This window comes from Chaetodon trifascialis, chromosome 3 (assembly GCF_039877785.1).
Source record: "Chaetodon trifascialis isolate fChaTrf1 chromosome 3, fChaTrf1.hap1, whole genome shotgun sequence".
Taxonomy (NCBI): Eukaryota; Metazoa; Chordata; class Actinopteri; order Chaetodontiformes; family Chaetodontidae; genus Chaetodon; species Chaetodon trifascialis.
Window position 1 is genome coordinate 5,051,588 of NC_092058.1, and position 15,975 is coordinate 5,067,562.

At 42.5% G+C, this 15,975-nt stretch overlaps 3 protein-coding genes across 4 annotated transcripts; all 3 read left to right on the plus strand.

Moving 5' to 3' along the window:
• The first annotated feature begins 2,009 nt into the window (after nt 1-2,009).
• LOC139328841 (monoacylglycerol lipase abhd6-B-like) lies at nt 2,010-11,422 on the plus strand. Of its 2 annotated transcripts, none has more exons than XM_070958874.1 (9): nt 2,010-2,091; nt 4,077-4,192; nt 5,927-6,086; nt 6,284-6,397; nt 7,178-7,310; nt 7,448-7,605; nt 7,851-7,905; nt 9,760-9,860; nt 10,717-11,422. In XM_070958874.1, exons 2-9 carry the CDS (start codon nt 4,089-4,091, stop codon nt 10,894-10,896), a joined length of 1,005 nt encoding a protein of 334 aa, XP_070814975.1. In that variant the 5' UTR covers nt 2,010-2,091; nt 4,077-4,088; the 3' UTR covers nt 10,897-11,422. The 2 variants fall into 2 exon arrangements, with proteins under 2 accessions (XP_070814975.1, XP_070814976.1); XM_070958875.1 differs by lacking the exon at nt 2,010-2,091 and adding an exon at nt 3,954-3,979.
• Nucleotides 11,423-11,811: 389 nt separating this feature from the next.
• rpp14 (ribonuclease P/MRP 14 subunit) lies at nt 11,812-15,477 on the plus strand. Its single transcript, XM_070958950.1, has 6 exons — nt 11,812-11,916; nt 12,773-12,932; nt 13,198-13,282; nt 13,685-13,761; nt 13,853-13,931; nt 14,576-15,477. The coding sequence occupies exons 2-6, from the start codon at nt 12,841-12,843 to the stop codon at nt 14,630-14,632; spliced, it is 390 nt and encodes a 129-aa protein (XP_070815051.1). The 5' UTR covers nt 11,812-11,916; nt 12,773-12,840; the 3' UTR covers nt 14,633-15,477.
• Nucleotides 14,666-15,151, plus strand: LOC139328880 (hydroxyacyl-thioester dehydratase type 2, mitochondrial-like). Its single transcript, XM_070958948.1, has one exon. It carries the CDS (start codon nt 14,666-14,668, stop codon nt 15,149-15,151), a length of 486 nt encoding a protein of 161 aa, XP_070815049.1.
• Nucleotides 15,478-15,975: the final 498 nt, after the last annotated feature.

Below are 15,975 nucleotides of genomic sequence, written 5' to 3' on the forward strand. Positions count from 1 at the left end.
GAGTGTTCATCACATCACTGATAGAATCTGTATATCTTAACATTATAGTGAGTTGCTTTTTTATATTTTTTGACAAACAGTCTCAGCAAAAATATCTTTGTTGATGAAAAAAAGTAATATACTCTTTCTTTTATGCACATGTTGAATAAAAACATGAAGACCTCTTTCAGTGAACTTTGGAGCCATTATAAACCCATAAATTTAACATTAATAACCAACAATGACAATTTCCAATAATCTATAATGTGCCTGTAAGCACAAATATGAATATTCTTTAATTGTTCAAAGAACTAACTCATCCCATGAAGCGTGATTTCAAACACTTTTATCCCATCCCAGTTTAAGGTAAATATACCTTTTAACATTCAAGTTAAGTTTGGAGAGTATAAACTGCGTTGTTGCTTTTGAAAGTGTCTCCTATGATGGCCCATCAAAGATCCAAAGATCAACATCTAAAAATCATTCATTCATCAAATGCAACAGCTGAATGTTTCAGAAGAGGAACTCAGGTGATCCGGTCTTCAGATCCGCTTCCAGCTGGAGCAAAATGTTTTTCAGCTTTAAAGCAGAGCTCTTTTTTAAAGTCAAGATAATTGGGAATTAGTTTTAGAAGGAGGATCACAAACCTCCATTGATGTATGTGTGTGCTGACCTACTCCCAGCAGGAATGTTACGTATCCCTGTGGTTTCTCGGCCAGCGTTCCTGGGCAGTTGCATCACCCAGCTGACCGTCTGACAACCGCTTCCTGAACCATGAAAGAAAAGCCAGAAAAGGATATTTTTAGTCCCAAACTGAGACAAATTTATTTGGTAAGCAGAGTTTTATGGCCTTTAATAGCACCCAGCATGATAAGGGTGGGTTTACAGAGGATCTCAGAGTAACAGCACTTCCTCTGTTTCTATATACAGATTATCCAACATGGTTAGACCTAAGATTGTCAAATCTGGTTTTTGAATAGTTACATTTATAAATATTGTACATCCAAAATCGTATCCTTCATCCATCCAGTTTATTGAGAATGGAAAATTCTCATTTGTGTGTCTGCAGTGATGCACTACGTTTACTGAAGGCAGGTTTTGTTTACTTTTTGAAACTAAATGGGAGGAAATTAGTAGATTTTAGCTAAACAGACCAAAAACAAGATGTTTTTCTCAGGGTTAGTGCAGACCTTAAACACAGATGTTCCTGACCCCTCAGGGTGCATATGGACATAATTACATATGCAAGAAAAATAAAACAAATGAAGTAAAGTAAGTGTCACCTGTTGCACAACACAGGTCAAATACAACAAAACAAAAGCAGTAACAACTTTAACAAATAAGCAAACAGATAAATGCTCAAGAAGTATATAAATGTGACCATTGTCCTTCATAGAAAATTAGCTACAAGACAAACATAAGCAATAATTAAATCTGCAATAACTGTCTTTTGTTTGTTTGTTTGTTTGTTTGTTTTCAGGAGCAGTTCAACACAACGCTGACATATCATCACTTTTTAAGCATTCATTTAAGTATTCAAATGATGCTAAATCCTGATTGGTACATGGTACATACAACATCTCCGATTTCCCAGCTGAGCCCCTGTGAGAAAAAAACACAGTCAAAACTAATAATACAGAAACTTTTGTTTGTTTGTCTCTTATAACTTTGGCAGATAGTTGGATGTTAATGTAGGATCCCGCCGCTCATAGTAAAAGATGGTTGAGAAAACATGTTCTCAGGGCATTTAACTCTTTCTCTTTTCTTTCACATCACAGCATCACAAACCTACTATTTGCATCACTGCGTTATTTGTGTTTAATGTTTGTTCATATACATTACATCCAAGCAATTATCTTGTGCAATATATACATATATATATCCAAAATACAGACATTGGACGGTGGCGCCCTCGTGTGGACGCACTCCACACTCACGCACCCGCACAGTATGGTATTTCCGACAGTGCGTGAACGCAGCGCGGTGCTCTCATTGCACTTTGCCTTTAAGCGCACATGAAAGGCTGTTGTGTAATTTGGGTGAAAGAGGAGGAGGAGGAGCGGACTGAATGGAGGACAGCTTTCTCTGACAGACCGAGGAGGACGCAGACAGGTACGGTGCCCACTCCTGTACAGCTTATAAGAAACATGTTACAGGCCTAATGACCATGAACATGTCCGTATTTAGCAGCTGTCTGTCGTTTCAGACTGTCGGTGTTTATTTGACCTGCGCTGTCCATCATGTTGTGATCATGTGTGAGATGTGATGTTAAAAGGACTTACAGACGATCATATCCAGGATCTTAGGTGTTGCATGTTTTATCTGCTGGTTCACGAAGCCGCTTTAAACCTTCAGCAGGTTATAAATTCAGTCTGAAACTAGCAGGAAACCAGCGATGGGTTTGTTCAGGGGAAGCGGCGGCTTCCGCTCCTGTCCTGCCCTTTGACACAGTCACCTCCCGGCTGCCAGTGAGGACTCACTTCATGCAACTTTATGTAACTTTGAGATTATACGTGATCAGATGGAGTTTGGCTGGTTCAAACAGGGGTGAGACCCCTTTTTCCTGTCAAAGGCAGGGCACTTTTTATACCATCCTCTGCGGGCCATACTAAATTATTGAACCCACGCCGCTTCTGTTTGGCGAGGTGTCTGATGTCAGAGGGCTGTGATGATGAAGAGGAGGATGAGGATGAGCAGTCAGTCTTGAGCAGAACTGAGTCCCTGCAAGAGAAAGGAGCTGCTCGCAGCAGCAGGTTGTCTCAAACAGAGATGCAAACTTCAGTGCACGTCTCCTCAGAATGGGTAGATCCCACATCTTCATCATTGCTTTCCATCAAATATGTTCAGCTGTTTTGTTGACTGTTCAGGTCCTGAAACCTCTCACCAAATGCCTGAAGGAGTTTTCACGCACAGCGGCCTGTTCAGATGTCATCATAGGTGCAGCTCTTGCAGAGCAGGAACATGCAGTGTTTCCTCTTTCGAGCTGCCACAGCTTTAATTTCACTTCAGCTGATTTCTCATTTGACAGCAGGAAGCTGAGAGCTGCTGGTGCTTGAGGTTCAGCTCTAAGAGGTTCCTTTCCCTTCATCTCTATGAATTATTCCAGACAAACGGACACTTTGGTTTAATTTGTCACAGTTTAATTTGTCCAGTTCCAGCAGCTCCACAGCAGCAACAAGGCTCTGCTTCACAAATTCTCCTTCTGAATGAGGTTTCAGCTTTCTAACTGTTAGCATGCTCACCACAAAAGTTGCCTGTATGCCACGGCCTTTGTCAGAATGTGGTCTCATGAAAGCTGTGTGTTTGCCACCTTTTTCATCACTGCGAGCTCGTCCCCACAAATTAATTTCTGACTTGCCTTTTGCTTCAACCAAAATGATAAATGTCTGTCTATTTCTCTTGGAAAGCGAAACACTCTGCATCTACTTTTGTTGTCATGACAGTTGCCATAATGCATGTCATCGATATAGCATAACTGCTAGATGGGTGTTATGTTCAGGGACCACCCTAAAGGATGTGTTAGTCTACTATTTATGCTATTTTCTTTTTTTTTCTTCGATAATTTTTTGTATTCATGAACTGCCTCGCGGGCGGCTCCCCACTACTGGTTCAAAGCATCCATGTTCAGTTTTGACCTTGTTAATTATAGCAGCTTTGCAAAACATTACCACCTCATTCCCACCTCACCTCTATGTTTATATATTATATAGATCAACCTGCTCGGGTGCACCTGGGTAAGAATAAATGAGCTGATAGATGCTAGCAGTTTCCCTCTTATCCCTCGGTTGTGCTAAGCTAGTTTAAAGACAATCGCAGTGTTACGTCTGAACTGAACGTACATAAATAAAACTGATATGTCTGTCTGACTGTTCTGAGAATGGTTTAGTCTGTCAGAGGAAGCACGTCTGAATTCACTGGAGCACTGTTTCAGTATTCATAGAGACCCTGGAGATGATAATGTCCTGGTTTTACTCAACTCTTACCGCTGTGCTGTTCTGAGGTCAGTAGCAGCAGAACTGATGGGACACCAGGTCAAGATCGCAACCCAGAAACTGATCTGAGAGCAAACGCTGACATCTGTTTGTGTGTTTTTGAAGGAGTGTGCAGCGATGGAGCTTGTACTGCTATCAGGAGGTATTATTGTTGTCCCCATCCTGGCCTTCATCACCTCCTTCCTGTTCTGGCCTGGAACGCTCCTGAAAGCCTACAACTGGTAAAAACAAATTCAGTAACCTCTCTGATCATTTTCCTGTCATGGGATCTTCTTCTTTTTATTGCTATTGTTATTGTTATTATATTGTTGTTGTTGTCATATTATTAATTTCTAATATTTTTACCTTTTTTGACAAGACTTTATATTTTAAACTTTTTTAACTCCGTAAAGTTCCTGCATCACAGGCTTGTTTCCAATATTTACCAGTAACATTTTCTCTCAGGTGAAACAAGGCAGGAATAGAAATACAACTAAATTAAAGTACAAAAAAGTGATATAAAAGTCCTCTGCGGCTTCTTTGTTCAGTTTTCAAATTAACTGATTAATTAACTTTTCCAATTTACTTGTTTGTCTTGCTTTTATATGCATATAAAAGATTGTCTAACTTCCTGGTCCAGAGCAACAAACATCAACATTTACTGACCAGATTTCCTTTAAATTTGCTGATTCTCTCCAGAGGGTGAACCCTTTGGCCTCATAGCATTTCCTCCAGTGCCACCCTCAGGAGGCAATTGAAGGCATTACATCACTCATTGTGGGCAGCAGAGTCACGGATATTTTTTATGATTTAAAATTCCTTAACTTAATGCAAATTTTATGGCAGAATGTCACGTGTCTGCTCAGCTGTGCATTGCAGGCTGCTGCTCTGCTGCAGTGTAACCGGTCCAAAGTACGCTTTTATTGTGAAGGAGCAGGATTGTAGCGTGACCTTGCCTACTGCACTTTGACCAACCTGTAAAATAAAACATACATGTTGGCTCCTTGGCAGATTATCATTTCTGTTTCTCTCTCTCTCTCTCTCTCTCTCTCTCTCTCTCACACACACACACACACACACACACACACACACACACACACACACACACACACACACTTGGTGCTGAGTCACTGTCATATAGTAACGTCTTTGTGAAGGGAATTAAACGTGACAAATCACTGAAATGTTACGTGACACAAGGTTAGATTTGGTAGAAATAATATCAGTAGGACTAAGAGGGGGAACTAAAGATGAAACAGAAAGGAAAAAACATTCATAATGAACAGAAAGAGACACATGGTCCTCATGGACGGACTCTCACAAGATTTTATAAGAGATTTAACAGAGAGTCCAAAAGTCTGAGCCTATCACATCCAGATATTTCAGTTTGACAGATAAGGCTTATCACATGAGTACTGTGAAAGAATATCTTTACTCAGAGAACCTGAGTATACATCAAAAAAGCAGTCAACATTACAGCCAGCGTTTTGGGTTTCTTTCCTGTTAAAAATACAGGAAGACATTTAAATAGGAGGACAGCGAGAGACAAGAATGAAAAACAATCTGGACTCCTAGCCAAGTTCACAAAAGTGCGTTTAAAACCGAGAATGTTTTTTGCCCTGAAAAGATGTCAGTTTGCTTCGTCGGTCCATTTAACACTTTGATCCGGAGTGACAGTCAGTAACTCAGCAGCTTATTTCACCACATTTCAATGAGATTTCTTTATCACATTCCTCATCCCATGGAGTGAAATATTTAAATGTAATAACCCTCTGAGCTTTCCTCTAGCGCCACCCTCTGGACAGACATTGTATCTGTAGTGTCAGACCTTATGTAAAGCAGAATTAGACGTATGTCAGCTACGGCGGCTACGTGTGTGCCTCCACAACCTCTTTACACCCAAAAATGAATCTAGTTTTATGCATTTTCAGATGACACATAATAGCTCCTGATGGTCTTGCTGTAATCCTCCTCAGGTACTGGCGTCGCAGGCTGGGGCTGGTGGTCCGCTACTCTCACAGTGGAAGTTACCGCTTCTGTTATGCCAGCCGCGGGAGGCCAGGGGGCGCCACGCCATCGCTGCTGCTGCTGCATGGTTTCTCCGCCACCAAGGACATGTGGCTGCCTGTCATCAAGGTAACACACACATACAGGTACAGAGAGTTTTTCTCACACACGCAAAGAAGTGTGAGTGCCCTTTGTGCATTGCATTGTGGGAAAAATCGACAGTATTGTTCTGTTTTTTTTGCGTGTGCTTCATTTTGTCTTTTTCAGAATCCTTCTCAGAGTTAGTGAGAATCATTTCATTTGAGTGTGTTTGTTTTCTCCTCCAGTTTCTCCCCAAAAACCAGCATGTGGTGTGTGTGGACATGCCGGGCCACGAGGGGACGAGCCGCACCGGGCCAGAGGACTACAGCATTCAGGGCCAGGTCGCCCGAATCCACCAGGTGTGTGTGTGTGTGTGTGTGTGGTGTGTGTGTGTGTGTGTGTGTGTGTGTGTGTGTGTGTGTGTGTGTGTGTGTGTGTGTGTGTGTGTGTGTGTGTGTGTGTGTGTGTGTGTGTGAGTGAAGAAAACCTCCATGTGCTTCACATTCCTGATCCTGAAGTCTATCTTTGGCAGCTGCTCGACCATGAACTACTGGCAGCTGTGGTTTGGTTGTGGTTCGACATGTGATCTGAGGTCAAGGTTCACCTTTGTTCAGCTTTGCCCTGCAAGCTGACTGATCCCTGTGAGCCGTTCCCCCGATTACTGTAGCTGCGTTATGAATAGTTCTGTGAAATACACATACTCTGTCCCTTCCTGTGTACATGAATATCGGTCTTTTGTTATGCGTGAAGTACAGAGCTGGGGTCAGGACGTGGTTAGCTTATCTTAGCATAAAGCAGGAGGAAGCCTGGCTCTGTGCAAAGTTCAAAAATAAAAGCCTAATAATTAATGTGTTGTATACCTTTTCTGTTTCATCGTGCACACACAGAAACAGTTTCTGGTTTTAGGAGGAGTTACATGTAGTTTTGCAGCTTCCTGAAATTTTGTAATCACAGTAAGGTTGCCAGGTTTGGGACCGCCTTGCCTGTGCAGAGGCCACAACCAAAACCTGTGTTGACCGACCGAATCTGGCTACATCAAGAGCCACTGCACAGATGCTCTGAGCAGATGGATGAACTGTTATGCCCCTGACCGATGATACATAGATAACACCTGTCTCTGTTTGTGTCTCTCTGTGCAGTTTGTGCAGAGTATTGGCCTGGATAAAAGGCCCTTCCACCTGATCGGCACATCGATGGGTGGGAACGTCGCAGGGGTTTACACTGCCCGTTACTCCGCTCACCTGTCCGGCACCACTTTGATTTGCCCAGCAGGTAAACTCAGCAGACATCCGATCTCCAGGATTCAAACCTGACACTGTGTCATGAAGCAGAATTACAGATACGCCTTTCTCCTCCTCCTCCTCCTCCTCCTCCTCCTCCTCCTCTTCCTCCTCCTCCTCCTCCTCCAGGTCTGGTTTATCCCACAGAATCTGAGTTCATCAGTCGTCTGAGGGAGATGGAGAAGAGTCAGAAGAAGGAGTCCATCCCTCTGATCCCCTCCACCCCTCAGGAGCTGGACGACATGCTGAGACTCTGCTGCTACACCCCCCTCAACCTCCCCCGGCAGGTATGCCGCTGTGCTGCCATGACTAAACCGCTTCACACAACTTGCCTCCTCCATATGCAGCATCAACATATCAATGCAGCTACTGTTAGCAATACTAGTATTCCACAGCTCGTACTGCTACTGCTCTTTCTGCTAAAATACTGTATGCAATACAAATACCCCTGTGTGTGTGTGTGTGTGTGTGTGTGTGTGTGTGTGTGTGTGTGTGTGTGTGTGTGTGTGTGTGTGTGTGTGTGTGTTGTCAGGTCATGCGGGGTCTCCTTGACAACAGGATCCCCAACAATGGTTTCTACAGAGAAGGTCAGTCTGCTCAGATCCAGCACCAGTACTGCCTTTCTGAGTTGTTTTTAATCAACTGAAAACTTTCTTAGATGATTTTAGTATTTATGAAAAATTCCAATCTGGTTTTAAGGCACGCCACGGTACTGAAACTGCCCTTTTAAGAGTTTTTAACGATCTTCTGTTAACAGTTGATTCTGGAAACTCTGCAGTTTTAGTGCTTTTAGATTTGTTGGCAGCTTTCGACACAGTTAACCAGGCCATTCTTTTATCGAGGCTGCAACAGTGTGTGGGCATAAAGGGAACAGCCCTTAAATGGTTTGAGTCCTATCTGACTGACAGGAGCTTCTGTGTTCGCCTTGGTGAATGCTGGGCTCCATATTAGGTCCTGTATTATTTGCCCTTTACATGCTGCCCCTGGGGTCAATTTTTAAAAAATATAATATCTCGTTCCACTGCTTTGCTGATGACATTCAGATCTATCTGCCCTTAAAGGCTAATTGTGTGGACTCTCTGGAACCCTTGTTTAACTGTTTAAAAGACTTAAAATCATGGTTGGGCCTAAACTTCCTCTGTCTTAATGAAGACAAGACAGAAGTTGTGGTATTCGGTTCATCCTTCAAGCTGGATCATTGTGCTATCACTCTTGGCACTTCAGGGTTTGTCACTCATCCCTTTGTTAAAAACCTGGGTGTGTTCTTTGACAGTGCCTTTAATTTCAACAAACAGATTAGCACTGTCGTTAAAAAACAGTTTCTTCCAGTTAAGGATGCTCACCAAACTCAAGCCATACCTTCCTCGCGGTGACTTTGAGAGAGTCATTCACGCTCTGATCACGACCAGGCTGGACTACTGTAATTCTCTGTATGTTGGCCTCGATCAGTCTTCTCTCCGCCGGCTGCAGTTGATCCAAAATGGTGCCGCTCGGCTTTTAATCGGGACTAGAAAGCGGGAGCATATAACACGTCTTGGCATTGCTTCACTGTCTTCCTGTTTATTTTACAGCAGTTTTTAAGTTTTTTTTCTTGTTTTTAAAGATTTACATGGGTTGGCCCCACCTTATTTAGCAGACCTTATTCAGGTCCACAAACCTATTAAAGACCTGAGGTCGTCCAGTCAAGTGGTCCTGGAGGTCCCCAGATCCAGACTCAGGACTAAAGGTGACGAGCCTTTTCAGTGGCAGCCCCTAAACTTTGGAACAGCCTGCCGCTGGACATTAGGGCTGCTCGGACTGTGGAATCTTTTAAGTCCCAGCTGAAGTCCCATCTTTACTCAGTGGCTTTCAGTTCGGTTGGGCGTTGACATCCTGGCTGCATATATATTGCCTTTCTTCATTTTATGTTCATGTGTGTTGTTTTTGTAGTGCTTAGAAGTCTGTAAAGCACTTTGGTCAACTTTGGTTGTTTTTAAATGTGCTATATAAATAAAATTGACCTTGACCTTTCTCTGACCTCCTCTCCTCTCCTCTCCTCTCCTCTCCTCTCCTCTCCTCTCCTCTCCTCTCCTCAGAACAGCCCTGTCTGTTACAGTCCTTCATGTTAGGGCAGTAATCTAATGGTGATGCTAAATTCTTCTAATTAATAAACCATGCGTTCTCAGATAGCGGGTAGCACTGCATTTAGCTCCCCGAAGCCTCAACAATAATGTACATTTCCACATTAATTTCACTTTTTCTGTATATTGTGCTGCTTTTTCAACTCACTGTGAAGCTGATCATTGCCTGCACAGGTGTTTCACAATAAAAGCCCTTCAGCACCTCAAAGACCAGACTAGTGGCAACTTTGTGGATGCTAATGGGGTCACTACTTCACTAACTGTTGTTGCATGTGCTTTGTTCATTTTTTTACGTGATATGTGTTTGTGTGTCTTGCTCAGTATTCATGGAGATCGTCGGGGAGGAGTCTCGTCACTCTCTGCAGGAACACTTGCATCTGATCACATCACCTGTGCAGGTCATCTGGGGGAAGGAAGACCAGGTATACATGACTCACAGCGATGCAGCGACGGTCAGATATGTGCAAGGAAGAAGGCACAACAGCTGAATAGATGTTCCCAAAAAAACTGATTTATAGGACAATTTTTTTTTGGCATCACATTTTTTATCAGGTAGCGCTCAACATGTGACCAACCAGTTCCATGTATGGACTTCACCTGATTCAACCCAGCAAGCAAGGATGGAAGAAGCATTTCAGAAAGTACCTTCTGTACAGATTGGCCTCTGTGCCTGTTATTATTAAATTATTACTGTGTCATTATCATTGATGCATTAACATGTGAGCAGTACTTTAGCTTACTTTAGCTTCTTCATATACTTTTTGGTTGTTTAATTTATAACAGCGTGTCATATTTTATAAACTGGTCATATGTTTTGTGTGTACAGTTTTGATCTGAAAGGTAAGTGGCAACTATAGCTACGAAATTAAGATAGTGGAGTAAAAATCCATTATTTTCCTCTGAAATGTAATGGACTCGAAGTATGACGAAGTAGAAAGTTGAAATACTGAAGTGAAATACCTCAAATTTGTAATTAAGTACAGTACTTGAATTAATGTACTTTACTGTTGTAAAGTAATGTTACTTTGCACCACTACACAAGTTTGGGTCTCAGGCTGAACCTTCCCACCATCGCCATCGTAGCTTAGCGTGCTACCCTTTGTTAATTAGCACTAAACACAAAGTACAGCTGAGGCTGATGGGAAGGTGGCACATTTCCCTCAAACCCACAAATGTGAACCTCATGATGATGCCAGAGGAAAACTCCAAAGTCTTCAGGATTTATCCTCTGTATAAAATTTTGTTATAACCTGCTAATGAACCTGGCGGCTCTTTCAGGTGGTGGACGTTTCAGGGGCGGCGGTGCTGCAGGCGGCGCTGCCAAACTGCCAGGTGGAGCTGTTGGATAACTGCGGTCACTCTGTGGCGTTGGAGCGACCCAGGAAGGCTGCCCAGCTCATCATGAGCTTCCTGTCTGTGCAGGAAGTCAATGGTGAAAACGCTAAGAAACTTTCCTAAAGGAAACTTCTGAATTGTATGCTGACCCATGACCTCATGATGGATAGTGAAGGAAAGGAGAATGACAGTTATGATGAAGATGAAGATGATGAGGATAATCATGTCAACAAGGTTTCATGAAGGTGATGAGACTCTTTTATAGTTTAATAAAAGAGTTTTCTATGACGGTGTTTGACTGAAAATTAATGAACACACAGAAATGAGACAGTTGGTCAAATACTTCTGACGTTTTTACTTGTTTGGTTCTTCCCACGCAAGAGGCTGAAGTCTTTGCTTTAAATGTTAATGTTGAATGAAATATTCCATATTGAGATTTTGTACATATGGATTTCAGAAAAACACATCATGTCTCTTGTTTCATGCTATAGCTTCTGCTGTGGACCAACTGCATATTTAACCTCACACAAAGCACATTCAGAGTGAATTTCAGAGTGAGAAAATGTATTGAGAGAAAGTTAGCAGAATGATTTAATTTTACTAAAAGCAGTGTGATAAACGAGGTGATTAAATGATTTCAGAACCTGTACGTGGAGTGTGAAAGTGATTATTTTATTGATTGATTGCTGTTTTGTTTTTACATGTAGTAATTCACCAATAGGCCGCTGGGTGGCGACACATCTCTGCAACTTTAGCAAGAATGTCAAAGAATAGATAATAGGGATGTACCACTCCACAGCGGGAACATTTAATCTTTTTGGCTTAAACAATACTAGCTTCAATATACTGCATCTTAGTTAGTAATTTGGACCAATAAACTAAATATTATGTTAAATTCAGAATTATTTTGTTATGTGATAGAATGGAGTCTGTGCAGAGACGCAGTTAAGTCTATTTGTCTATTTGTGGATGTTCGATATTGTGACAGAGTGATACATCCTACTATTTTGCACCTCTTGGACATTTCTGCATGTGATCACTGCGCATGCGCGTCTTTGAGGCTGAAGCTGCGCACTTGTTCAAAGTTGGCATGGACGGCGAACCTTCATAACCAGCTTTCACTTCTCCACGTTGATGTAGTTGGTGAGCAGATTGCTAGACGTTACTTTGTAAATTTTAATTATGACAAACAGCACGTTATTGACTGTTAGCTGTGGTTATCTTTTAGTGAAGCAGCTACGAGTTAGCGTAGCATAAGTTAGCTAGCTTAGTTCATTTAACTTAGCTACTGTTTGACCTCTTGTTAGCCAGCTGTAGCTTCACGTTGTTCAGCCGTGTACAGTATGTCCGACATTTTCACGGCGCCTGTAAATGAAATGCGTAATATTTTAGGTTTTGACAGCTTTAGCTTGGTGGCTAGCTGCTATCTTGCCAGCCGTGTTTATTAGTTGTTTGTGTGTACAAACTATGTTCAGCTGTTAGTGTGCATGATAGTGTCACCACTCTGCCTCTGATTGGCTGGTGGTCGTTGCCTTCGTTGGTTTGTTTGGTTAGATTAGGTTTAGGAGGTTAGTTGACCCAATCAGAGGCAGAGAAGGGCCAAGTTTTCGTGAAATACGAAAGAGAAAGTGACGCTGGACAAACAACTCAAACAACATTTCCCATTATTTTTCACCATGTTTGGGTGGGTTTGGTGTTGTTCAGCCCTGTACAGAAAAGCCTCGTCGCATTTTGTCTTTAAGTGGCAACATTCATACATATCCTTTACAGGCTTGTGCATATTTAATTCTGTTGTTAACAAAAGGTCAATGAATTAGGTAGAGACCTCGACCTAAAGACCTCAATCTCAAAACAATCACCTGAACCATGTAACACACACTGGATCCTGCTGTAGGATCGATGGATATACGTACAAATACACACCCAACAATCAGAGCTGTTTAAAATCATGTTGAGCTGAGTTCATGTCTGTTTAACCTTAAGCAGTTCATTTTTGTAGTCTGAAGTCAGCTGATCGACCTGCTGCTCGTCACCTCTTGGAGTCCGAGTCACTGATGCTTTGTTAGAATGAGAGGCGCTGACAATAAGGACAAACCTGCACTTTACCAACGGGTCGTGTTGAAGAACGCCTCGCCGTACCACTACATGAAGGTCTGCCTGTAAGTCACCATGACATGCTTATTTTACATGCACAGTGTCTATTCAGCAGACAGACAGGCTGGATGATAATTCAAACATACAAAATTATTTATTTCTTTATACTTAATTCTTTCATTTAGTCACCTCTCCATAAAATCATCTACATTTCTATTGACATTGTGGTTTCTCTGCTTTAAAAGATTATATAGATGTGTATCCATAATATCTGTACATGTCAATAATATTTCAGTAACTAAACATTCATCCGTATGTGTGTGTGTTTAGTGTGCTGGAGAATGAGTCTACCAGACTGAGCGCTGTTGAACTGAAGCAGTTTATCATCACAGGACTGAAGAGTCTGTACGGAGAGGTGAGATCATTAACACGGCCAGAGTTGACCGTTTGATTCCCACCTCAGCTCGACACAGTGTGATCTACTCTGACGCTGTGAGGACCTGTGAATGGAGACCTCCTGAAGTTTAACGTAAAACAATCAATTTTGCAATACCAGACATTTGTTTATTCCCAGCTTTTCTTCTTGGTGTGTTATACTGGGCATTTTCATCATTTTCAAACATTTTATAGACAAAACAAGTTGAAAAAATAATGAGCAGATTATTCAGTGGTGAAAATAGTTATTGGTCGCAGCCTTTTGGTGTTTGTGATTGGGGACGTTATGTTTTTGTCTGATGGTTCGCAGAATATCTCCAAAACCACTTAAAATGTAGGTATGATTCTTTGCTTTTCATGCATTTATATATATGTGCTTCAGGTGGGAGCAGCATTGACCTTTGACCTGTTGAAGTACGATGAAGACACCCTAACGGCTTTTCTGCGTGTTTCCAGCAGGTGAGTTCAGCAGCAGGATGGGAAGAAATTTTCACTCCTCCTATACTACAGTATATGTTCTCTTAAAATATGCGTGCATGTGTGTTTTCAGGGGTTTGGTGAAGTTGTGGAGCTCCCTGACTCTGCTGGGCTCTTACCAGAACCAGGCCTGTGCCTTCAGAGTGCTGCAGGTCAGTCAACTTCACTTCAGCTCAGTGTCCAGTAGTAATCTTTATGTACTGTATCAGCTGCCGAGGGATAAATTCAGACTGACATCAGTGTCTCTGTGTCAGGTCAGAGGTCTCTAACTTTGAAGGACACAGCCTGGGATTCTGCTCTAGATATATTTAGTTGAGTGTAAATGAAAGTGTTTTTTGTCTGCTGGACTGTTGCTTCTGCCTCTTAAGCATCTTAACTATCTCCAGCAAAACCACAATTACCAACACAAAAATGCCTCTGAAACACATCATTCTCCTTCTACCAGTCTCTCAGGCGTAACACGAAAGAGCTGTTACGCGCCTTGATGTCATAATAGCAAAATATGCTGATCACCCCCTCGATCTACTTTGCACATTACAGTTTGTCTGGTTTTAGATTCAGGACTCAGGATTCATGAGAAGAGCTCACTTTGTCCCCCCTGACACAGCAGCCCTGAACAAACTGCCTTGTTGACACTGTTGTATAGATCAGTGTGAGTTCATACATGTGTATGTTAGTATAAGCCGAGGCATGAATGTGTTGTGTTTATCTGATGTGTCTGTGTCTAATTTGTACAAGCTGTGAATGTAAATCTCCCTCTCAGACAATAAAGGCCTTTCTCCTCTGTCAACTTCAGGTGTCTCCGTTCCTGCTCGCACTGACAGGAAACAGCCGAGAGCTGCAGCTGGACTGAGGGAGGAGAAAGAGGAGCATTGTTTTCCTCAGGATGAGTTTCATGTGGAGCAGTATCTTCAATAAACCCCGGCTGTGCCTCTCGTCCATCACAGCTGCTCCTCCCTCCTACCGGTCGCTCCACGTTGGCCAGAGAGCCTCCCTCACCAAAGCCTTCTCCTCGCGTGACGTGGAGCTGTTCGCCGAGCTGACGGGCGACACCAACCCCCTCCATCTGGACCCGGCGTACGCCAGGACCACCTCTTTCGAGACACCCATCGTCCATGGTGTCCTCATCAACGGCCTGATCTCCGCCGTGCTTGGCACCAGGATGCCCGGCCGCGGCTGCGTCTTCCTCTACCAGGAGATCCGCTTTCCGGCGCCACTCTACATCGACGAGGAGGTGCTGGCTGAAGCTGAAGTCCGCAAGATCAAGATGTCATTCGCCTTCATTGCCGTGACGTGCTCCGTCAAGGACAAGGTGGTGATGGAGGGGGAGGTGATGGTGATGATGCCTGAGGAGCAGCAGAGGAGGGAGTGAGAGGAGGGGATGCAGGCAGACATCACACCCCCCTGATGTGACATTTGCAGTGATTGAAATAGGAGTGCAGTGATTACAACACCGTGCAGCTCAGCGTCTGTGGGATAATTTGGTTGCGACAGTCTTTCAACATGATGGAATTTGCTCCATCTTGCTTTTTTTCTTTATTGATCACGTGCTTGAATACTGGAACAAGAAGTGTGTCTGGGCAAAGTGGTTAACAAAGAGATGTGTCAGTCACTTGATTTACTTTTTAGTGTGTTTGATTTGCCAGATCTGCTCTGTGTTTTATTTAATATGCGAGAGGAATAAAAACACCAAACATTGTTTTTTGTTTTTTATCCTGTTATCTTTGAATTCATCAAATCCAGTTCACTTTCACTGTCGTCATACAGAGATGTACATGAAGGCATGTTAATCAGTATGTGAACTCCTGGTTGACACACGTTTGACCACCCCTACTTTAATACATTTGATTATTCAACTCTCGTGACTTTGACACGTCACACTCTGACAGAAGTACAACTGGTTTTGGTGGTCCTGGATGCTCTCAGACCCTGAAATCATCAACTAGATAGCACCTCTGACAGAGGAAGCATCTGTGTTGCAGTGTGAAGCTGGAGAAGAGTGAGCATGTTATTATGAATATTTTTCTTTGAGCTTTTAGGTTTGTTCTTGATCTCGAAAACAATAGTTTGACCAAAAAAAAAAATCCAATTCAATCTACTGAGGAAGACTGTAAAATGAGGTTAAAATCTTCTGAAACAAGAAATAAGCTGAGTTTTGTGTGGCTTTTTAAAAAAAAAAAAAAAAAATTATTTTAG